Here is a 24,767-nt window from a genome sequence, read left to right as displayed (position 1 = left end):
CTCGAACTATGCTATGACTGGTGGCGTCGCAGCACCGTTCTAGGGCCGCCTTGCAGTGCTTCCTTCAGTCGCTAGGCCATTTGTTAGGGTTCTGCCGTCGGCTTGCTTTCAATTTAATTTACTTTCCAGCTGGGTCACAGGTTCGAGGTGAGGGTCAGTTGGGGGCAAGGAACGAAGATGCATCCGTTGGCCCAAAGGTATTAAGAATAAGAATAAAATTTATTGGGTATATATCGGATAAGTGCATGAATTTGCTATACAGGCGGGGGTCCTAAAGTCAAGGGGCTCGCATGGGATCCCCGGTAGATGAATACTAAATTGAATAACAAACAAGCCGCAACACAGACAAGTACATTTGTCTGTTGGTAGTTGGTAGTGTGCACATGTTTGTAGTGTGCGCATGTGGTGTCCCCTCTCTTGTTAGTGTACGTGTTGCGCCGCCGTTCATTTCATCATGCACCAACTCGCCCCTCAAACCATTCTTCACAAGTACATTTAGCAGTAACAGCATCATAATTTATATAGAGAAACTTTATATTTCATGAAAATGAATTAAGAGATTGTCCGGGCGAAGAAGATAACAGATATGCAGAACAAAAATAACGAACCGCTATAAATAATATTGTACAAAGTACAGAAAGCGACAAAAGAATGAACAACAGCGCTGGGAAAAACGATCAAGCTATTCATTAAAAGAGATAAAGCGACGTACAACTGAAGTTAGAATACCAGGATATTGATATACAATTTATGCACAGGACGAGCTAACCAGACGCACAAACACTATGACACTGTGAGAGCGAAGTGCGCACTACAAGCACCCGCGAGCGAACTCGAGCTCGTGCGGGGGAGGGCACGAACTTCTTCTCGAACATAACAGAGAACGCATGACAAAGAATGACGCGCTGCGCGTTTCAACACCATAAAAAAGTGCAACGTTTTCAAGGAGTCTCCTTAGTCAGCTCTTGATGATGTTATGCATTCATAAGCGTTAATATTTATTTCCTACAGTGCGTTTTACATAAATGTTTGCTTACTCTTTGCGCTTCGCTGTGTGCAACTCAGTGACTGTTTTTAGCAACGGTGCTGTTGTTGCTGGTGCACTTAATGAAGTTAACTATTCTGAGGAAGTGCCTTTTGTATAAAGTTCTATGACCTGTATGCCAGGAGACAAGGGGGTAGTGGGGGTACCTGGTCCTGCTGCAAACATATGGGCGGTGTCATGATCGTACTTCTGGCCACGTGGGCACGAGCAAGCAGCCACGAGCAAGTATAGCGACGGCGGAAGACACGTGTAGTGCTTGTGATGCACCCCTCCTAGCCTAAGTGGATTAGGGCAGCGGACTTCCTTGACCGGAGGTGACCACGGCGGCCCGACGAAGGTCGAAGATCGGCGAAGGCCGAAGATGCGAAGGGGTCTGGAGAAGGGATTAGCAGCGGCAAACAGCAGCGGAAGCAGCGGCGACGGTGGTGGCGTCAGGCCGAGACTACCTTCGGGTCGCCGGACGACGGAGTGGTGCTACGCACAGTCAAGTGGCTGCTTTTAATTGAAAGACAGCTGTGTCCCCGGTAAAGGTTTTGTGTTTTGGACATCTGGCGGGGAAGGACGAGGACGTTCACCTGCTAATAGACTGCGGGAGATTCGTTTCCAGCAGTGTTTGATTACTCAGCATCAATCCCTTCCCATCGACCGAGCTGCGAGAGAGCGGTAAACCCCAGCACCGCCCCTGCCGTGGGTGGTAACACCATCGTCCACATCTGTCCATCCGATTGGACAGCGTTCTTCGAACTTTATTCCCCAGTCAGGGATCTGGGGAATCCGAACCCTATTTAACTCCGCTGTGAGTGTGGCCGAGAGACGCCCGTTAACTCCTGTAGACTCCGGTTGGCGAAGAAGTTCCCGTCCACTGAGACTCACTCTCAGTCGCTCTTTTGTAAATAATGTAAATAATTGTATTAAGTTTTGTTTGCTTTCCTCCTAACCCAGTCTCCCATCCTCCTCGTCCCATCACCGGTCCGGCCATGCTACCCGGGTCGCAACAGCGGACGTAATTGCGTGCTGTGACGCGCCTATTCTTCCATTCGTCTGTTTGGTATCTATTTCTTTCTACCCCCTTTTGACTGCGCAAGGTAGTGATAGTGGCACAGTTACCATGTTCTCGTGGAGTCACTGGAGCTTGCAGTGCTCTATTTTCTCGTGGTGTGGACGGACCCACAGAGAAAAATGTGCTGAAAAATAAAGGTCAAAATTTAGTCATTAAAAGCATTCCTGCATCAGAATTAACTCCATATTTTCCCACTGCTGTCCGAAATTTGAAGCGTATAAAATCCCATAACGACAGAGTCCGATATAAAGCCCGCGCCCATGACTGTGGCTGGGACGCTTGGCTTTACGCTTTGTGACCAACTTGCGCCATCTGATGGGTGCACAACCAAGCTACGTAAGACGGCGCGTGGAGCGGGTTTTGTCTTCGGTTCAAAACCCTTAAACTTGTTGAGTGCATGCCATGTTGTTGTGCAAACGGTGCCCCTGTGCTGTGCAATGTCAGTGCACGTCAGATTCCTTGGTGGTCGAAATTCCAGAGCTGCCTACTACGGCCCCCCTTTCCTCTTTCGCTCCCACCATTTTTTTTTCTCATGGCCTCTAAAACCACTATGTTGCTATCTGAAGATCTGTGAAAGCTTACACAACACTTGTATGTTTGAAGTAGTGGGTGAAGGTTCAACTGAGTGCATGATAAAAATTCTGCACTTGGATTAAATTTCTAGAGATACTCAAGAGATACTGGTATTTTCTCGTCAACAAAGTAAACCAGAAGAGGCGCTAAATGATCGTTTCAGAGGTCAGTGATCAGTATTCAAGGCAAACGAAACAATAACACATTTTGAAAGTTGAGCTATATAGGTTACAATGCTCCTTATTTGTGGCTAGACTATCAGTAATCGCTATAGACCAATCACTCTTGAAATGATTTAGGATTGTACGTGAACAGATGCATTGCATTAACTCTTTCGAGCACCGTTCTTAGCTTTTAATTAAATATAAGTGTTTTCTGTAAATAGCATATTTGGCCTGCTGCAGCATGCTGAATTTGCTAGGGAAAAAAGGTGAAATCTACTTCTAGATGTAGCTCACTGCTAGAAATTGCTGCAAATTCTCAATGTACACTTATAGCGTACAGAGATATTTAAGATTTAAGGGTTAAGAGCACTAAGTACAACTGCATGTGAAAATAGAATGTTATTACATAAAGTTATTTTTTTACTGCGCCAATCGATGCTCGCCCCTAGTATGTTGGAAACGAGCAAAATGCTCAGCTTCACTTGACATTTGCAAGACGAATTATATGAAAAGATAAAGGTCGAGCAGACCTACCCCGCTAAAGACAATAAAGACCTAATCCGCCAAAACAAGCAACTAGCTCAAGGAGCATCCGAATTGAAGCAGTACTCCCGAATCTTCAATGTAGAAATCAAAAGGGTTCCTACCACTCAGGGTGCGAACTGCGCCGCCATCCTTGAAGAAATTGGAAAAAAACTTCAGTGCCCTGTGACTACAGATGACGCTGATGTTGCCCACCATGTACCAGCTAAGGAAGATGAGAGCATTTTTTATCGTTCGATTTTCCTCCCGCGAAAATAAAACCAAGTTAGTTAAGAAGATGAAAAAAGCACGCATCAAAACAAGTTCCACTGCCTTCAAAGCACCCATTCCTGCCAAGTCAGTTTTCTTTGATGATCACCTGACTCCGGAAAACAAGCGCTTGTTTGCAAAAGCGCTGGCTCTAAAGAAAGAAGAAAAAGCCCTCCCTGTGGTGGAATGATGAATATGAGAGAACTTATCGACTTAGAAAAGCTGCCTGAAAAAGCCTCTCTCATAAGCATTGGCCGTGGAATCGGTTAAATTACAAAATTTTCGAGGCTTCATTTAAAAGGACCATCAGTAAGGCGAAGGAGGAGCACAATGTAAATTTGAACAGTTATTTATGAAGCCCAAATACCCGCAAAGCTTTGTACCAATTCATGGAACGCAACCATAATTCGCCGTTCTCTCATGTAGCAGAGTCAGTGGTGTTACCTCTCCTGGATGCAATAAAAACAACTTGACCAGATAGCACAAGGCCTTGGTCTGTGCTTTCAAGCGAGGTTGGTGGTTCCATTCGTCCTACCCCCTCCGCACGCATACTTCGCTGCGGTTGCACCCTCTGAATTATTTTCCATAGTTACTCGCCTCAAACCTGCAGCTCGTGGATGCGGTGGCGTCTCTGTCAGTATGTTAAAGTCTCTTGTGTAAGACTTTGCCTCTGATGTGTAGCATATTGTGAATGTGTCCCTTGAGATTGCTTGGCTCCCTCTTGAATGGAAAGTTTCGAAAATAATCTGACTTCTGAAAGATCCTAAGAAGGGTTTTGTAATCGACGACAATCGGCCGATTTCCCTCTTGTCTAATTTAGTAAAACTTATTGAACGCAATGTTCATAGCCGTCTTACAGATCATGTTATTGCGTTACAAGCATTCAGTGCTTCTCAGATAGGGTTTCGTCGTGGGTTCTCGGTCTGAACTGCTCATTCAGGTTTGGAAAGCAGAATTAGGGTTGCAGTTCAGAAGAAAGAGGTCGCGGCTTTAGTCACTTTGGATATCGCTAAAGCTTATGACAGCGTAGAGCATTATACTAATGAACAAGCTAGACGAAGTTCGGCCGCCTTTTTACATTCTTGCATGAGTGCAGAAATTCCTAAAAAATGAACGTTTCTTCTGTTTCGACGGCTCCTTTATTTCCGAAACCTTTTCTCAGACTACAGGTGTGGCTCTAGGATCGGTTCGGTCTCCTTTCCTTTTAACATACTTATGCGGGACATACCTATTCCGGGTGACATCAAAGTGTATGTGTATGCGGATGACATGGCCTTTTTTGCTTCTGCTAGAGACATTCATTCACTTTAACAGGTATTGCAGGCCTACCTCAATGCCCTGGAAGTATGACTGGGTAAGTTACACTTTAATCTCAACGTGAACAAATCTTTCGTTCTCGTTTTTCCTCCAGCGTCCCCTCTTTATATTTGCCTACTGTATCGAGGCGCCCAAATCCCGCAAGTCGAGTTCTTAAAGTATAGCTAGGTGTAATATACGACCTTCATCTGGACTGGCGACCTCATATCACAAGTATAGTCCTCAAATGTGAGCGAGCTCTCGGTCGCCTGAGACGTATCAGCAATAAGAAATTCGGTATGCGCAGAGACACTCTCTTATTTCTCTATAAGACTTACGTAAGATCAATTTTGGAGTTCGGTTGGGTTCTGTTCTCCGGTTGCTTTAGGTACCAACTTCAAGCTCTGGTTCTTTTGGAGAAGCGCGCCCTACGGCTTTGTCCATGGGTTTGCCGAAAGCAGTGGCAAATTGTGTCCTCCTTCTGAAAGCTCGCGTACGGGACTTAAACTCTCGCTTCCAACTTCTCACAGTGCGCACCTTCTCACGGGGACCTGAGCATATATGCCTGGAGTGGCTCCTCCAAATTTTTTCACTAACCCAGCTTTGTTTCCAGATAAACATTGGCTGCTCTATAGACTGCCTCAATTGATGTTTTCAGAGCACCTGTTGTCTAGAATTGCAGTCTCGCTTAGGTCCGTGCAATGCGTTGTCAATGTGCAGGCTGCTCCAGCTGCGTGCTTCGACCGTACGCTGCCACTATAAGCAAAGCACCTATCTGCCAATGTGCTAAACGGCCTCGTGGTGAATATCTGTTCCAGTGCCCAAGCCATGCTGTTATTTTCACTGATGCCTCTAACCAAGGCGAAAAAGCAGCAGTAGGTGTTTATTCCCACACACTATAGATTGGTGTTATTCTATCCGGGTCCCTGATTATAGATTAATTTTCGCTGCTGAATTTCTCGCTATTAGTTTGGACATTCAAAAAGTTCCCCGCAACATTTCTCAAGTAATCATTCTATCGGACTGTCTCTCACTCTTGGCACTGCTTGAAAGTAAGGGAACTAGTCTCTTCTACCGATCTCTAATGTACTTTGTGCCACTTCATGTGCAAGATGTCCGCTTTCAGTGGATCCCAGGGCACTGTGGCATTACTGCAAATTCGATTGCCGATTTCTTAGCGAAATCAGCCATCAATGGGCCTGCTGCCCATTTCGTTCCAAACTTCACCCTGCTGACCCCAACCCGTTATGAATGTTACCAAATATGGTGTATCCTGAGCCATGAGCCCATCCTTGGTACAGCGGATTTCGAACCATTAAAATACCCATGGAACATACGTTCTTGCGGATCAAGGCAATGTGAAGCCTCCGTGACGCTGTTGCGCTGCAGGATTCCTCGCCTTAATCTATAATTATGCCGTTCTGGGTTCACGCCGTCGAATCTATGCGCGTCATGCGGGGACGTTGAATCATTAGATCATTTCATCTTCTACTGCTGGCGGTTTGCACGGCAGAGAATTCAGTTTTTGCTAAATCCTCTCTATCAATTAGGTCTGCCGTTTACTCTTCCCGTCCTCCTCTCCTATAGTGCAACCGTCAAAGGACATGCCCTTAAGCAGATGTGTCATCTCCTTCACAAGTATATTAATGAAACCGGGAGATTATTCTGTTAACTTCTCGATGCCTTTACTTTTCTCTCAAACTTATTTTATATATGATTATTGCTTTAAAATTTAGTTGTTAAATCCACACCACTTTGTTTTCTCGATTTGCATCCCGATTTCCTCAAGATCTCTCAAAATTCGTGATTTTTTTTCACAGATTGGTCTATTTATATTCAAGAGCCACTTGAGATAAACCTGGATGAGTTTTTTCCTGTTTGGATCTGCAACAAACCCTGGCCAATCCCCCACCGTGAGCATGTGCCATCGTTTTTGAGGCAACAACAACAACACGAGGCGTGATCGGCTGCTGCGATAGCCTAGTGGCCTCGCTGAGTGGCCCCTAAAGGAGTTGTGTTCGCGCCGTCGCGGGTTAGACTCTCAGTCAAGGATATTGACTCAATTTCTTTTTCTCTTTTCCGTGGTGTGACCTCTCACAAAGCTGAAGGGCGAATTTACACGGCCAGCGATTGAACCCCAAGGTTCCGTAGTGAACCTTTCGCTTCAAAATAGCCTGGCAGCGCATACTCTCCAGGCAAGCCCAACCCCTATTCCAGCTTACAGTTGTCACATGATGCCTGCCACATTCCGGACAATACTGAATCAATACTGGTGGGCAGTGCTAAAGTGCAGTACAACAATTCTGTCCATAAAGCTACGCTTTCCCATGGTGGATAATATCTCGCGTAATCTAATGACCGGTCTTCCTCCCTACTCATGTCCAGCATTCTTGGGCAAAAATTTTCAATATTGGAACATTTGTAAGCTGCTGTTACAAAATGGTTCACTCTCCCGGCGCGTAGACAGGTCTTTCTTTTCTAGGTTTTACATTGCTTGCATCGGGAAGCTTGGACTGTCTTAGAAAACCAATGTTTTTACCAAAAACGTTAATAAGAAAAAAATGCAAGCTTCAAAAAATTCAAATAGTGAAATCTTACAGTACATAAAACAATTGTGTTCTCAAACTCTTTTCCGTTGAAGAATGCTTTTGTCCGGAATTATTGGATATGGGAACTTCTGACATGGTGCATCAGTCCATATATATACGACAATATATATGGTGGCCGTTGTACAGATATGCGACAAGCCCAAGGTACTCATGAATAACACTCAGAAGCCTGAAAATATACCTACTAGAGCACTGCATCGGCCTCATTCTGCGGCCCAAGCCAGGCCCAGGCCCGTGGATTCAGGAGCCCGGAGCGGTCCGAAAAGCCCGGCATGAGGCCTCGCCCTGCCAGTTTTCCGTTCCCGCAGCAGCTCAGGGGGTAATTGCTAATTATGTGCAAGCAGGCTAAACAGCCGGCAGAGGCGCTCGAATCGCAATAACGTTTAAAAAAGAAAATTGTTTTGGTAAACACAAAAACAAGAACAGATAAGGTGGGTGCACCCACTCTTCTTTTTGAAGAGTGATTTCATCTGTGGAGGCACGAACACCCGAGAGCCAAATGAAATGTGTTGTCTGTACACGCGCAATAAACCACTTTGCGTTATCTCTAGATTTTCATTCAGTTATCCGGCCTGTGATGCCTAAATATTAAAACGTCCTTGAAGATATTGCACCGACATTTTTTTTTTAATTAGAACGATTTCCCGGGTCAAATTCATGGTCACACTGGACATGTTTGAATGGAAATGAAAAGCAAGTTGATGCGCCTTTTTATTGCGTAGTGTGTGTTAAAAGACTCCACGTAGTGTAAACCAATATGCTCTTCCCTAACGCCGTTTGTTGTAGAGTAGAGATGTTTTTTGTTGCGAAAGCAACACTACGCGAGTCGCCGAGCCATTTCGCGGAGCTGATCAAAGGCCCTACTGCGCATGCGCGAAGACCGGTGACGTCACACGGAGCACAGCTGGCGCTTCACCGCAGTCGCTGCGCGGATGGCTCAAAGGTACCGCCGCCGCCGCTGCCGCGCGGTCTCCATCGCCTCTCTCTCTCTCCTCGTTGCTTTCGCAATCCTCTAGGTTTAACCAGAGCTGAACCAATGCCAATTTTTTGCAAGGCGAAGGCGCACAATCGAAAACAGATGGCTGCCCGCCGAGCGATTAAATTAAGGTCCTTCTCTTGCTGTTCTTCAAATGCCCCTCCGCGAACACTAAAAAAACGAAGGCGCGGAGAGCTTTTTTGTAGATACGACGGCGTATGCTGGCTGATAGCTTGAACAGTCTAAGCCTGAAGCGAACACATTCGTGCGAAAGAGCCGTCTGTCCGGCGTTACAACGCGTCATTAATGACGCCGCTGTAGTGCAGTTCTTTGATGGATCTTGGCTTTATAACCTACGAGAGCGTTGTGCTGCCCTTCAATTACTGAAAAATGACGTTTAAATTCGATCTTCAGTACGGTTTAACATGGGCGGGAGTGCGTGTAAGAAGTTTCTTTCATGTTGCGCTGTGAGTGACGCTGATGAAACTGTACGAGCCCGACTATGACCCGGGCCTGCAGTATCAAGTTTGGGCGCTGCCCAGGTCAGGCGAAACTGTGCTGCATTGTGAGCCCAAGACCGAGAGCCGGGCCGGGCCTGAGCTTTCCTGCCGGCCAGAGCCCGTGCAGTATACTACCTCTACTGCTCCTAACCCATTTATACGAGCCATACAACAGAGAAATGCAATAAGTGTATCAAAACTAAAATCACGAGAGATTCTTTGTCAGTGTTTCTATGAAGAATGCGAAAAATGCGAATGAGCCGCCGCAGTGCCTCAGTGGTTATGGTGGTCGGATCGTGACCAGAAATAGGCAGGTTCGATCCCGACCGCAATGGTCGTATTTCGATGGAGGTGAAATTCTACAGGCCCGTGTACTGTGCGATGCTAGAGCACGTTAAAGAAGCCAGGGCGGTCCCAATTACCCTGAGCCCTCCCCTATGGTGCCCCTCAGAGACTGAGTCACTTTGAGATGTTAAACCCTATAAACCAACGCCATCATAACCTTAAAATACGACCCTCCTTTCGAAGACTTATAAAGCGCTTATAAAGCGGGCAACACCTGTTCAACTTTGGTTATTACAATCGACACTGTGGCGAACCTTCATTCGGTGGCGCTGTTCCAGCCAATATGCATAGAAGATGAGAAGCATCTGTTGGCTGCGGTACACGAAGCATGCGCAAGCAGCTATATACGAAGACCGAGCGCTTTGCCCTGTTCTATGAACAGACGCGGGCGAAGGCAGCGGCGGGTCCATTAGTCAACAAGCCGTTGCTTATTGAAAGTGTGCTCGCTGCCATCGTATCGGTTGTATTTCACCCAATACTTTATACATTTTTTTTTAATTTATGTAGTTTTTAAGTTAGAAGGGCGCCTTTCTCGGAATAGTATTATCAGCGGTGTAGTCGATCAGAATACTACTAAGACGTGCTAACTAGCAGGATGGTTAATTATTATTGAAAAGTTAACTTTTTACCCATTGCTTATTTGGTTTGTTTGGGTTTAAAGTCCCAAAGAGACTCAGGCTATGAGAGACAGCCGTAGTGAAGTGCTCCGGAAATTTCGACCACCTGGGGTTCTTTCACGCGCGCTGACAGCGCACAGTACACGGGCCTCTAGAATTTCGCCTTCATCGAAATTCGACCGCCGCGACCGGGATCGAACCTGCGTCTTGCGGCTCAGCAGCCGAGCACCGTAACCATTGCGCCACCGGGGCGGCTTTTTACCCGTTACTGTTAGGCTCCTTATTTATTGAGAGGCGTGTAGCTCACCGTAATAGATATCCATATCAGTTTTTATAATTTCGAAAACGCGCTTACCCTTGTTCTGTGGCCCAACCAATGTTTGCTATATCGCGCCAAAACACATGCGCTTTAGAGAAGCTTGCGGGCAAAGCAACCTCTCCAGTGTACGTACATCGTCGCGATAGCCAACACTTGCTGGGGCGGAGCGCCGTGGGTAACCGCATTTAGAACAATTAAAAAAAAAAAAACGAACATGGATATCACTTGCAGTGGGCTTTGAATAGTTAAGAAGCCTAACAGTAACGGTCAGAAATTTAACAACTATTTCAGTATTAGTTAAGCAGCCTACCATTAGCGCCTCTTCGATGTATTCTGATTTACTACACCGCTGAGAATGCTATACCACCAAAAGCATGCTTCTAACTCGAGAAACCTTTTCTGTAATTGTTTTAAAATCTTAGGAGAAACACCCTGTGTAGACCATACCATGCTCACATATATGCGCACGGTGTGTATAGGTACACCGCTCCGCAAAACCCGCGAGGCGAGCACAGGCTGCATTCACTCATTTCAATATTTATTTCTCTTGTTTTTGCGGAAAGGACCAACTTATAATTTATTCCGATGAGCTATAATGCCGAAGAATAAGCCAGCCAAATGTATTGCGTTTCTGAGCCTCCGTTAAACCTTCACTTTATTTTTTTTTTTCAGCGCTTCGTACGTCTGCATTTCTCGGCCTTAAATTGACACATCCATTCAAAATTCAATACTGTCCCACAAAGAGCAGCTTTAAGTGCATATCACGAAGCAAACTCTCACGCCTGACATCTAAGGACAATAAGGATAAATCGGGACAATGATATGGTTGACGGCGTTCAATTTGTCTCGCATGTGCACCGGCGGAAAGGTAATGAGCTTGAGTCGCAATGCATGCTTCATTTTTACCGCTTTGAACGATGCTCCGGCTCTACGTTGAGCTATACGCGTCACACACACCGTCCCCGAAGGAAGAATGATCGGAGCAAACTATTGGATTTCCGGAAACCTTCGATGGGCCACTTCCTGCGATTTTCGACTTCCTTCTCTTTCTGCCTTCTGGCTTTGGAATAGAGGGCGTACGGAGCGATGTGTTCGAGCACTCGCGCAGAAAAAGTAAATGCGCCATGATATCGAGTTTTACTGCACGACAGCTTACCGGAAAAGAGCTAGAGCGACTGGAGATGCCTACCATGTTTGGCACGCACTGTATACAGACAGTTTACATTGTTACTGCTGAGGAAGACTGCAAAAAATAAAAATTTTTAATCCTCTTTTGTGACAAATTTACTTTTGCTGCCAGCGCAAAGCAGGCATTTCCTCTGGTCAAAAACAAGGTCTTACTCCAAGAAGTATGCGCTTTGCACGCTATCTACGCTTATCCGAAATGCCGGACGGTGAACTGGCTTAAAAGTATAACTAAAAAGTGTTCTCATACTTTACACTCTAGTTTAGGAATGTTGAGCTAGGTGTGCGGCCGAGAAAAACGTTACAGGTACGCCTCATAAGTCATTTTCGTTTAGTCTTTTACGACTGTGCTGAAAAACCACTGAAAACGAAAAAAGAAAGGGCGCGAAATTTCTCACGGGCTTCGTGGGTTAGAGTTCCAGATACAAACGTGACTCCCTTCGGCGTTTTTACGAGCAAATAAAGGCGACTTTTTTTTTTTTTTACCGCGCGTATCTTCCTGCACTGCACCGTCTTCTTAAGTGATGGAGAAAAATAAACGTAAACGCGAAGGAAACAAGACACCAGTGCCATCAAACGCCACCAGAAGAGATAGAAGTCATCGCCTCGTCTGCATACGTCGATCGTAAAAAAGACCGCTTCCCCCGCAAGCACGGAGGCAGCGGGGAGCCTCTGTAGCGGGGCGGAAGGCGCAAGTTGAGGACAGAGAGAGGGAAAGAGCGCTAAATGCAAGCAGGGAGGGGAAAGAGGGAGGGGGTGTGATAAAAGCATGAAACCGCTTCTCTTCAACGTCGTCGGAGCGCGAAACCACTTTAGAGGCGTCGATCGCCGTCAGCGCAGTGAGACGCGCAACCTGTCAAATCGGCTCCTATCAAGCAAAACATGACGCGAGAATAACATCCCTCTCCGCGGGCAACAGACGCACAGACAGACACATACATCAAATCCCTCTCTCTCGAACGCAGTCCAAGTCTACTCCTCCGTCTAAGACACTTATACACACACACACACACACACACACACACACACACACACACACACACACACACACACACACACACGCACGAACACACAGGCCGCAGCCGTCGAGTCGTGAAACCTGTTATTCGCCGGTCCCGTCCCCATAAAAAGGTGATCGCGTCTTCAATGATCGCCGCCAAACTTGTGCAGGTAATTTGCTCCCCGCGGTGCGAACGCTTCGCTCATTCTGTCACCGCTTTCTTTCGCTTTTGCTTCCTTTTTCTTTTCGTTCCTTTTTGTCTTCGCTCTATTCTCCCGCGCCGCGGCAAGCGATACTGTGGGTGTTTTTGGCGGCTCCGATCGACGCGGGCTATGATAGGGCGGGGAGAGCTCCGGGCCGAGTCAATTCGATGGGCCGCTTCCCGCTGGCGCCGCGGGGCTGCCCTCGAGCGAGCATCTCGTCATGGCTGTCAACGCTCGCCGGCGGGGGAAACGGTGCGGGGCGAAGACTAAAAGGTCCGAGGATGAGCACGCTGCGTCCGTGTAAAGCCGCCTAATTTCTTGAGCGCGAAGTTTCGTTTCAATGGCCGAGAATGACGTCGAAGCAGTCGTTCGTACGCGTGCGCGATTTTCATTGGCTGATTTTTGGGTTGCCTGCTCGCAGTGTTCTAAATACACAACCCGTTTTATCTCCTTTACTCCGCCATTTTGTATGTCCTTATTTCCTCTGCGGCTGTTCCGATTATGCTTACGGTTTTGCGCGGACTCCAAGAGGTGGAGGACTTTTCCACCGATTAGCCAAACAGTATAGACGAATGGGCTTGTAGAATCACACGTCCAGCATTTTAACCTCGCGGGTTGGGTATAGAAGCAAGTTTCACGAGGCTTCCAAAGCTGAGGCTTTCAGAAGCGTTCTCAGGGCACCCGAAGCGCAACGCCCGAGAGTTCTGACCGTTCGACTCTTTTCGGGCTTAGACTCTGCCCGTATACTGCAACACCAGCACACACCGAGCCTCTCCTCATCTCTGTCCCAATCACGAGCGCTTACTGCCCTGTACCCACTGGCGTCGCATATTAGGCCAGGCACGCCTACTGTCCGCTAGGCGCTTTGGGACTGCTTTTTTTCTCTTTGTAGCTTGTTATGTATTATTCTCACCTCTTAGACCTTTTAGCTTTTTGTCAAGGCCTTACTATTTTGGTCTGCCCTTTCATCGATTTCGCTGCGAAGATAACAAGCCATAGTCACGAAGTACCTGCTTGTTTCAACTCTAATCGTGTTTCATGAATGAACCTCGTATGGGTTTTGAGAGTTCCATTTAACCCCCTAACTTCAGGTTCCTTTATTTTCACACGAAGCAGCTGCAATACTAGATGCGAAATATCTAAGAGGAGCAGCGAACTAAATTATGCTAGCGAATGTTTTAAACGTGAACGATAAAAAATACCATTTACGTGAAAATTTGAAACCACCTCTCCTCAGGAAAGTAATCTGAGGCAAATGTAAGGTAATAGTTGGTGCAGCGCCGGTGTACTGTGGTCATGTCGGTGTATGTGACATGTTGTTAATGAATTCAGCTTTCCACCAGACGTCACGAACGGATCCGCAACTTTTTACTTTCCGTGTTACCACCACCAAGAAAGAACCATGCGGGTAAGGGACGGACCCTGCTTTAGTGGACACAGGGGATATGTGAGAGGGTTACCGGGAATAGTTCGTGTCGATACGGAAGGTGAAACCAAAACCACGGTGTCTTAACAAAGGCCATCTGTTAGATTTTGTTTCTCTGCTGGGCCACTGCTGCATGCTGTGCTGCCAGCCGTTCTTTTGATGCTCAATATCACATTATCTGAGTCACTTTTTTAAATACTCAAACTACCCCGCTACCCCACACCAGTTCACAGAAACAACAGATGCAGCTGAGGACGGATGTGTATACATTCTTCCTGCTCACGATTATCTGACCCTCTAGTTCAGACAAAGTACCACAGAGTATACCTTAGTTAAGTGTTACTTAGGTTTAGTAAACTGTTCATTGAACTTCCTGTTAACTTTTTAAATTTTTTTTTAATTTTTTGGCTCTTAGTTTAGGCGTCTTGAGCGGATTTCCTAATTTACATGGCTGGCTGTGACCGGGAATATCTAGTGTTCACTATTTGATTGTTCGTTTCTCTTTGTACTGGGTAACGCCAGTATGTTTTATCGATGCCGCGGTGCGAGAGAGCATCGCATGCTTTTGAGCAATATTTCCCCGCTTGTGCACTATTTCTGATGTATTAGCGGCTTCTTTTATGACCAGTGCCTAAACTCAGTCAGTTTCGGGTCGGATTTGTGATATACTGCGAACGCAGGTACAGAAGTTGAAGGTCGTGCGATATGCTCATAAAAGGGCCGAAATGAACCCCTACAGTTACGAAACACTATGGAGGACGATGCACTTTATAGCTGTGCTGGGCTGGTGCATGATCGAATTTGACTGTCTGGAATGAACAAGTGTAACGGGATGGTAGTGACTTGTGCAGTACCACACCGTCGAAATTTCGACCTGTCGAAGAATATAAAACTCGCTGGAGACTGTCCAGTTCGACAGCTTGAGACACACACCATTCAGACACATACTATTGAATGAATGAATGAATGAATGAATGAATGAATGAATGAATGAATGAATGAATGAATATAATCGAAAGCCTAATTCGTTTATTCAGGGGCCCAATGCACTTCCCCTTCTATCGGATGCAAACAGAACTAATTTTAGCACACACGGATTCCACTTCTGAACATGCGGAAGAGCGGACCGAACGCACACTCTCCACTACTCTTTGTTCGTCTCCTACCAGGTTTTGCCTTTCTCCCTACACTGCCCACCAAAGCAGTAATGCCAACAAGAGGAGGAGGGGCCCGTAGCTGCGAACCTTTCGGCGACAGCCAGAGCAGCGACCTACGGACAAACAACTTCCCCAGAGCCCCGTTGTCTCGGCGAGGCCCTGCTGAGGACCAGCCCACGGGTCGGGCCAGGGCAGGACACCTGGCAGGCGAGAGACGGCCCGCCGAGCACACACGCAAGCGGTGGCGGCGGCGTCAGCGCGCCACCGACGTCAGCGGCGGTGGCGGTTGAGCGGAGGGCGGTGCCTCGGCCAAAAGGCGGTCCGCGCCTGGGAACGGCCCCGGAGCCGCGCGGCCGCTGCTGCAGCGACGGCGTAGGCCGAGAGGGCGCCGGCAGTGCAGGCGAGCGGCGGCAGAGCCAGTTGGTGAGGGAGCCGGCTCCGGAGGCTAGCAGTAGTTGATAGTGGAGTGGTGCGGCCATGCGAGGAATGGAGCCATCGTCGCTGAGCCGCGAGCCGCCGCCGCCCAAGCAGCGCGGCCTGGGCTTCTCGATCGAGGCGCTCATGAGCCCGGCCGTGCCGGCGGCTCCCAGCCTGCTCTGCATGTGGCCGGCTGCTGCTGCTGCGGACTGGATGCGCGCGCTGCACCCGCACGGATTCTTTCCCGCCGCAGTGCCACCGCGATGCGAGCCGAGGTGCGAGCCGGCCACAGGTACGTGACGCCTCTTTACTGTGCGTCCATCTAGTGCAAGCTTCTAAAGCCCCTGAAACCTAACAGCGTGTGGAGGATATCCTGCGTTTGATTAATACCTGTTGGGTTTGATTACGTAGTGCGTCTGAGGGCTCGTGTTGGACAAATACTACACGAGAAACGCCTCAAGTACTAAAGCGTCCCACCTCATAAGTATCAATCACGATATTACTCTGCGGACATAGGATGCGATTAAATTAGATAACTTTCTGATTTTCAAGGCGGTCTAATGATATTCTTGATTCAGCCGACAACAGTGCCAAGTTTCCAGCATACCACACTGTGAGCGAGGTGTGCTCAGAAAGCGTTCCAATGACGCCGGATGCAACGTATACCAATCGAAGGGCAACCTCGTGCCAAGTTTATTGACAAGTGCGTTATCTCGATCCCCTTTGATAGAATATAGCTGCTGGCGTTTAGTGAGAGCTAAGAGCGCGCCTCGACCGGATTGTGAACGGATCCCAGCTGTACAACCCTCAAATGCGGTTCCTACTGAATCTTGACAATCGTCATATAAGGCCCGTCATTATAAATTCAACGCTTGCTTCTGTTCAGCACTATTGCTCTTGCTTCTGACGGCAACTGTTTCAATTCAATGTCAAAAACAAAAGCCGCGATCTCCGCTACTTCCAGAACTTTGCACCAGCCTGTTGCATTAGCGCGGCTCCAACATGATCAAAACACATCGACCACATTCCTTCTGCGTTAATAGCTAGGAATGAACGCTTGCCATTGAAATTTGGTGAGTAACGGTGACTCTACCTGCCAGCATAACTGATTAGTTTATTGCGAACCGAACATCACTCTTACTTGGATTTAACTACACTGCGTTAGGGACGAAAACGAAGCCGGTCGTTGACTCTGAAGCATGCTCGCGATAATCACGATTTCTTACCGGTACATCGAATTCTCGTTGCAACGAACAATCTTCGGCAGCACAAATTACAAGAACGCGCTCGTCTTCTTGTGCCGCAGAGCTATTCACCTCGGTGTCGTTGATGTGCAAATTTTTTCCACCCTGTCGACTTTAATGTAATAAAATGTTTATACGGACAGTCAGGTCAGCGAGTCGTTCCTGGGAAGTCGTTGCTTGAAAGCTGCGTGCACAGGAATCGTGCTTCTAAATAACACAAAAAATTATTATTGCATGCAAAACGCACCGCACAGTTTTTTCGCTGCTGTCTTTCGCGGCGCAAAAGGACAACTGTTCGGTCGTACATACCGCGTTGCTGGTGGAAGGATAATTATAAAGCCATTGAAAAAAAAAAAAAATAGCAGCGGAAGTTAAAATATGGAACCGCCAGACATAAAGACAAATTGAAATTTACTTCTAAAAGCTGGGTGGTAATTTTATCGTTGGGTTGTTACGCCGGACTGAACAAGAGGGCAGGGCATCACGTGTCCTGAGAGCTGACAGGCAGCGATGGGACTGCCGCTGAAGAGTTGAGGTAGACAGAACACTAGACCTTTTCGCGACGCTGATACATGACGTCAGCACATGCATGTGGATAAGCTGCTTAACCAAGTAATGCCCCAAGCGGGTGAGGAGGACTGCAAGGAGCACTACTCTATGGCGGACGATGTTTGGCTAGGAATTGAGGTTCCAGAGGAGCCTCCCGGTCAGAAGAGGCTTGTAAGATAGCGGAGAAATGCCTGAAAACGGACACTTGCGCTATGAAATCCAACAGTAATACCGTCTGAACACGCCCTTGAATTCAGTTCCGTAATGTGTTCTTTTTTCACTGACTGTAACTCCTACTCAATAATCAACAAGTCCTGGTGCAGACGTTGAGAATACTGACGACTTTCGGTTAAAATCGAATTCGAAAATTGAATTCGATACACTTTAATCGCTGGTTTGTGGTTTAAATAGAAGTAAAACCATTAATTATGAGCCTGGTAGTTTCGAGATAATTTATAGCTGCGCATGTTGAATGCACATTTTGATGGCCAGCGGACGCATCAATGCTATCGTTATATACATTTAGAAAAGGTAAATAACAGCAATTACGTATTACATGAGGATGTACGCATGGTATCTATGAAATGCTGTATGTATGGACTGGAATGTATGAATGTAAGAGGACACTTAACGAAAGCCCATGACAAAGTCACAGGATACCAAGTGATGTAGAGAGTGACACACGTTGTACACAGTGCTAGAAGCGGACAACAGGGGAAAATTATGAGAGAATCTATTGAAGTTGTAAAGAAGTCGCCTCCTTGTATAACTGCGAAAGCGAACCGTTAGCAATGTTTGGAGTATTGCGTGGTCATCAGGATATCGTGGCTTTTATTGCGAATACACTTCTTTAGAGCCATATTTTCCATCTGTTTTTTTTATAGCTTTACAAAAGCCTGTTAGACACTGACTCCAAACAGTTATTAACTTGCCGGTGCCATTTTTATTACTTTATATATTTGTTTACTGCTGTTTTGCAACTCGTAGCACGCAATTTTGGTCCCTGTAACTATTTACCACACTGCTGCAAGGAGCTCTAAATCGCGTTCAGCAAGCTCTCGTTAATTGTCACTTTCGTAATTTTGAAAAGCGAATTTATAAAATTGGTTTGAAATCAACAGTTATAAAATATGTCTGCAAGCAGCAAGAAAGGAGGGTTCATATATAAAGAGTTTTTCTTAGATGATATTTGCAAACATTATTTAGAAAACAGAAAAATTATTTATGTTTTGCTTCGGAGCTGCCTAATCCGATAATGGTGCATTCGACTTCGACTTCGAGTCGTAACATACGGCAACTTCGAATCTTTTAGTAGTATTTAAAAGACTCTTAGGGATCTGAAATGAAAGAAGGAAATCACTGGAAAATTGTTGTGTATATAAAAGGAGAAAAGATGTTAAAAACACATCGTTGTACGCCATAAAGCTCAAATTTGTTTTCGCGTACAGCTTTTTTACCTCTGAAGGAACAATGACAGAAACAATTTTATCGTCCAGCGCGCTAGCAATGCTTGATTTTGTAAACAAACCTTTCAAAATGATGGTGACAGCAGCGATTCCACGTGTCTCTCAGGAAAAAAACTTAATTATAGGAGTCTTCAAACAATGCCGCTGTATTTACCTAACACCCTGCAGCAATGATTCTAAGGCGCACTTTTTTTTTTTCCTTGCGATGAAAGAAAGACTAATGCCTCTACGTCTGTTGTTATATATATTCAATTCTCTGAGCTTTGTATCTTAAAGGTGCACTGAAGAGGATTCTGAACTTGTCTTTTTGCCGCGGGAACTCGATCTACACGTTCCTAGCATTCTTAGAAGCTGCGACTTATTGCCCTGTGTGGCCGATTTCCCTAATTAAATCGAATTAACATCCGGTTCCCGCCTTTATTTTTTGATTTCTCCCCGTATTGAACAGAATTGAATGATGCGGTTTTTTTTATTCAAACAGAGAAGTATAAAGCTCGACTCACAGCGAAATAAAACTACCATTCGCGCATTTATAGCTGCAGTTTTGAATACCTGGCACCCAAAGAACATCAGCATGGATGTCAAGGCGACGCGTTCCGAAAATGGCAAGCAAAAAAATTAGCCATGCCTAAAGGAAGAGCTGTCTATGTAGTCTGACTAAACCTACGTACGTTGATCGAAAATAGGGGACGCATCGCAAAAAGAAAAAGAAATACATCGTACTTCCACCCATGGCGCCTGCGGTATATTTACGAAACATGCATCATTCTGCAGGTAACAAAACTCGCTGCAAAAAACTTCTGAAATCCTGCATCAGTTACACTGTACCAAACACTGCCATCCATCCGTTGTGCTGCAGCGTCACTCCTAATTCTTACGATTGCATAGACATCCAATAACATTCTTTTTTGGCGGTACTTTCTACATATCAATTTTTTCCTCAAATTCGGTGCTAACATTTTTGCTCTTCTGCAGTACTATGTTCTAGAGTATAGACAAGTGCTACCCAGTGATGCTATGTTCTGTGCTTCTATAATCTCTCGGGTTAGTTGATCACGACTACGTCCGATGATGTGGCACTGATTTAACAATGGAGCACAATTACGGAGCACAATTACGGCAATTACGGTGTAAGCTCACCGTCTATTTCATCGTCAAAAAAAGAACTTGCCTTCCTCAGGGTATCAACGTAATCGTGCCCTTATCTTCTTGGTTCTGTTAGTCTAGGTAGCTATACTGTGTAATCTCGCACATGCAGTTTACTGCCGTGTCATAAAAGCGTTCGAGAACTGTTCAAAGCACTTGCGGTTTTACGAAATAAACAGTTGGAAGTAGCGCTCGTCCCTGTCTGTTCCCTCTGCGTCCTTGTTCTTTTAGCGCTTCGAAAAATGTCAAATCTGCACCAACTAGCCCGATCCACTACCCTTCTCTAAAGTATGACAAGGGCTTTAAGTCTAGAAAGCTGGGACCCTAAGACACTCTGCGAATGTTGGAAACGAAGGCGCTCACGCCGCTGCCCGCACACTGTTACCCCGGGTCCCTCAACGTTGCAGGAACATAATTGTTCAGAGCCGTCAATAAGCTATAGTGAATTACTCCATCATTTGAGATCGATAACGAAAGTATATATACGCCGAACCGCACAAAAATCTAAACAGAAAACTGCAGTCAACTCATTATACCAACCCAGTCAAATACAGCTATATGTTTCCAAATTCGTACGATCCGCATTGCGCATTGTGCGGTGAAGTGGCTACGTTGTACCACGTGGTATGGACATGCCAGAACAAACAATATATTGCTATAATAAATAACCCAACAACCGAGGACGGAGAGGGGGCGCTGTCCAGCTCACACCCGGAAGACCAGCTTTGGCTGGTGAACCGGGCGAGCGGCGGCAAAGGCCAATGAGCTCCTTGAATGAGGACCAACCCAAATAGGCTCTATTTATTCTGTGCATTAAATGTTTTTTTTTCACTCATTCATCGTTCAGAGGGGCGCGCTGATTTTTAAGAGCTTTCCTGCATGATGGTGTCTCACACTCCGAGGCGCGCACGCGCACGCACACACACACACACACACACACACACACACACACACACACACACACACACACACACACACACACACACACACACACACACACACACACGCACACACACACGCACGCACACGCACACGCACGCACGCACACACACACACACACACACACGCACGCACGCACACGCACACGCGCGCACACACGCACACACGCACGCACACGCGCACGCACACACATGCATATACACACACAAGTTACCAGAAGTCATGCACAAAATCTGCATACCACCACCATATAATATCGAAAGGGCAAAAACGCGTGCGCTCGTTCAACTCTCAGAACACGCGGGGCTTAAGAACTCGCCCCCTATATGTCTGATGGGACCAGCTGCGATCAGTTCAGGTTTTCGGAGCTGGCCTCTGCAGTCATGAATTTTCAGTATGTGCGGAGCAAAGCCTAGGCGATTTTTCATTTCTTCGGACGAAAAGAGGAATAGAGATTGGTCATATCAGGCACTAGAAGACTTGTCAAAACCACTAGTCCTATACTCGAGACTAATTGTAAAGGGGTTAGCCGTCAGACCTAAGCAAATAATCTCTCAGGGAGCAACTGTTTGTCCGAAGCGTGCAACGTATAGGAGTGCAAATGTTCGTGCGAAGATGGCAACGTCTAAAAAAAAAAAAAAAAAGCTCCCGTGCTCGCGGAGGAAATAGAACCGCAGTCAGAATCGTCGATTTGAACAAAGCGATATATTCCTTGCACCTATGCCGCAACCAATTCGGCCTTCCGAATACATAGATTTTACGCGCATATGAACTTCACCATGTAAGTGGTAACTGTAGCCCGGTTCCGATTTATCGAACGTGTTTCCATTATTCGTGCGATCTTTGGCCGTTTTATCGTCGTGCGCTTCCGCAACTGGTTGGCCTTAAAACATAGACGACGCACTTATAACGGTGTTTATCGCGCGAAAAATGTCATCGAGCCGTATTTGCATTGACGGGCGGACAGTGCTTCTCAGGCGGTGTTGCCGTGATCGCGGCACCGTTCAGAGGATGCCACTCCGCGCAAGAAAAAAGGCAGCCTTGATTTCCAGTGCTGCGATGACGACAGAGTGTCTGCCACTTTAGAGCAGCGCTTCGCTGCCAGGCAGTATAAATTCATAAACTTTCAGCAAGAGAATATAATTGCGTGCATCGTTTATGCGCGCCACTCAATCATCTTAATACACGTTTCGAAAAGCGTTGTATACATGTCGCCATATTCTCAGCTGCCGTTGGCTCCGATGGAACGAAGCCTTTACTAAAGCTGCAGTACTGGAATGCGCACAGCGAGCGACGGTACTCTTGTTTATTAACAACTTTATCTCATTATTTTTTTTTTCACTTTGTGCGTACTGCCACGGACTTTGATCACAAAAGGCCGAAATTTCAAATGGCACCAAACATGTCACGAGAGTCAGCGACTTATTGCGCCGAAAGCTAAACTCCCTTAGTCTCCGGGTACTAACGGTCGTTGTTATTCTCGAAAACACGAAAAATCACTTAGAGTGCATTCAGTTTGCTTTTATATTTGAGTGTCACCAAAACTGGAGCGCAAATTCGTTTCCTCTGGAGCCCTTGCACTCATGCATTCAAGACCACCTGGGAATGTACGCCATTGCGCCAAATATAATTTATGAGGGAAGTACCTAATTTACTTCGCTAAAGCTCTAGAAGAAGACCGAGATGCTGCCAACAACGTTCTGGGCGAATGTCCGGAATACATGCCAATTATTTATGCATGCCAATAAGCTGGCTTTGAGCATGTCCTCAAAAGAATAGTCTTCAGACGTGTTCTTTAGGAGCGTCCGTGTCAGTTCAGGTCACTTTTATTCCAGTGACGTACAATAACCGAAGGAACAGAAAAAGAAAGCCGTGCACGCGGCATGCAAAGCTCCTATCTCCGTTGCAGTAACCTGCAAAGTCTCTTTCTTTTCGACCTTCCGAGAACATAACTGTTTGCTGCAATTAGGACGGCTGTAAACACTTTGAATGGTTCATTTAACACGAGGCTGTCGGTTAAACAAGTGGCATGGTTAACATGCTACTGTATACAACCCCTCTGATAAAGCGTAGAGCGCAGTGCTTACGGGCAGAACCGTCGCGCTGCATGGAGCGCATAATAAGGAACACCTTACGCTGCTTTCTCTTCCCACAGACACGTATTCACAGCAACTCTTAATTTCGTCAGTTTCACTACAAAGCTCAAACAACAACGTAGAGGACCATTGCAAGTGCATCCGGCATGCACGGCTGCGCCCAGCGCCACTTTTTCCGGCTACCTGATGTCCGAGAGTAAGCAGTTCGTGTAGTCGCTTCCCACAATCGAACTCGTGTACGTGTCTGATGTAAAGAGAGGAAACCTGTCGCGAGGAATCAAAGACCGGATACGAATGGCATTGATGACCCAGGGAGCGTGCAGCAGGCTTGAAACAAACAGACCAAAATCGACCACGCACGTACACAACTTGAACGGCCACTTCTGGTCAGACTAGTTCCTTTCGCGGCAGCTCCTGAAAAATTGCCGCATATTCACGCTCGAGCCGCATCGGGTTCTTGCCTTCCGTTCGGGCGTGCGATCGCGCGCGAAGGCAATAATTGCGGATAATTGACGCGAAAACCCGGCGCGTGGATAAGCTTCCGCTTCACGCGCCTGCTCTCGTGCATATACACACACACTCGCGGCAAGTTCGTGATTTCGTGGTCGTGCTGCTGCGGCTACGCCGGTTTAATTGGGTGGAATAACGCTCGCCGGCAGCCAAAAACGCGCCGGTCGATCGGCCTGAGCACCGCGCACTGCTCGGCTACACAGCCAGTGGCGTGTGCTTGCACGTGGTAGAGAGATAAGGGCTTAATGAGAGCCGCAGATATCAGCCTTATATTGGAGAACTTCGCTTTGGTATACTTCGAACAGGAATGCCTAAGCATAGGCGCATTAGGCTGAGCGAAACGGCCGATGTAATTGCCCGCGATTGCTGCGTGTGGTGGATATAGTGGCTGTATACATGCTCCGAAAGCGTCGCAGTGTCGGAAACAAGGCAGCGTGCGAACTTCCAGTACGCTGAAAAGTCACGATTTGTTGCAACACAGTTGTCAATATCTGCAGGTCGATTGGACAGGTGTATTTAGTCTCGAAGCCGGCTCTCAGCTTGCTACTGAAGCAGCGCTTGCCTGGGTGATTTTGCACACATTACTGCTGTGAAATGTCGGAGGAGAAATTTACTCAGGCAGCTTACTTTCCCTATTTCATTCTGTTATATCTAACTGCTGACTGCGACAGACGGCTTGGCGACCTCCGTCACTGCCCCAGTAGGAAGCCCTTGCCAACACTGTGGTACTGATGCTGTGCAACAACTATTTTTAGTTTCCGTACAATGCGACGAACGCCTTTCATTGTGCCTTTCAACCAATGTCGACGCCAAACACGATTACATTCATCTTTACCCACAGATACCAGGCTCTTTCTGGTCGAATTGACAGCACAGACTCGTACCTTAGCCATAAAATCAAATCATGATCTGCACGCATCTTATGCCGGTGAATTTTTAGTTCAGTTTTCTGTGTCTTCTTCTAAACAGTGAAGAGAGCTGCTGCTTGGGCACCTTATTTTTTCTTCTAGAAGAGAAAATACGCGAGACTCGTACGAATGAAAGGCTAATTCGAACGCATATCGCCTTGTTCGTTGACGCAAACTGCATCTCAGAATTCTTGATACTCGCACCACAAAGGACGGTCTGGTGAG

At 46.7% G+C, this 24,767-nt stretch overlaps 1 protein-coding gene across 1 annotated transcript in view; it reads left to right on the top strand.

Annotated features, from left to right (window-relative positions):
- Positions 1-15,558: 15,558 nt before the first annotated feature.
- Positions 15,559-24,767, top strand: part of LOC149339726 (uncharacterized) — a 55,653-nt gene continuing 46,444 nt past the window's right edge. The window contains exon 1 of the mRNA XM_089550557.1: positions 15,559-15,976. Within this exon, the coding sequence (XP_089406683.1) occupies positions 15,745-15,976 (232 nt within the window). The 5' untranslated portion in view covers positions 15,559-15,744. The remainder of the gene's footprint in view (positions 15,977-24,767) is intronic.

This window comes from Amblyomma mixtum, chromosome 6, assembly GCF_055824585.1.
Source record: "Amblyomma mixtum isolate Tamu chromosome 6, ASM5582458v1, whole genome shotgun sequence".
Lineage (NCBI taxonomy): Eukaryota > Metazoa > Arthropoda > Arachnida > Ixodida > Ixodidae > Amblyomma > Amblyomma mixtum.
The sequence above is the reverse complement of the archived record's forward strand: the minus strand, read 5'-3'. Positions and strand labels throughout refer to the sequence as shown.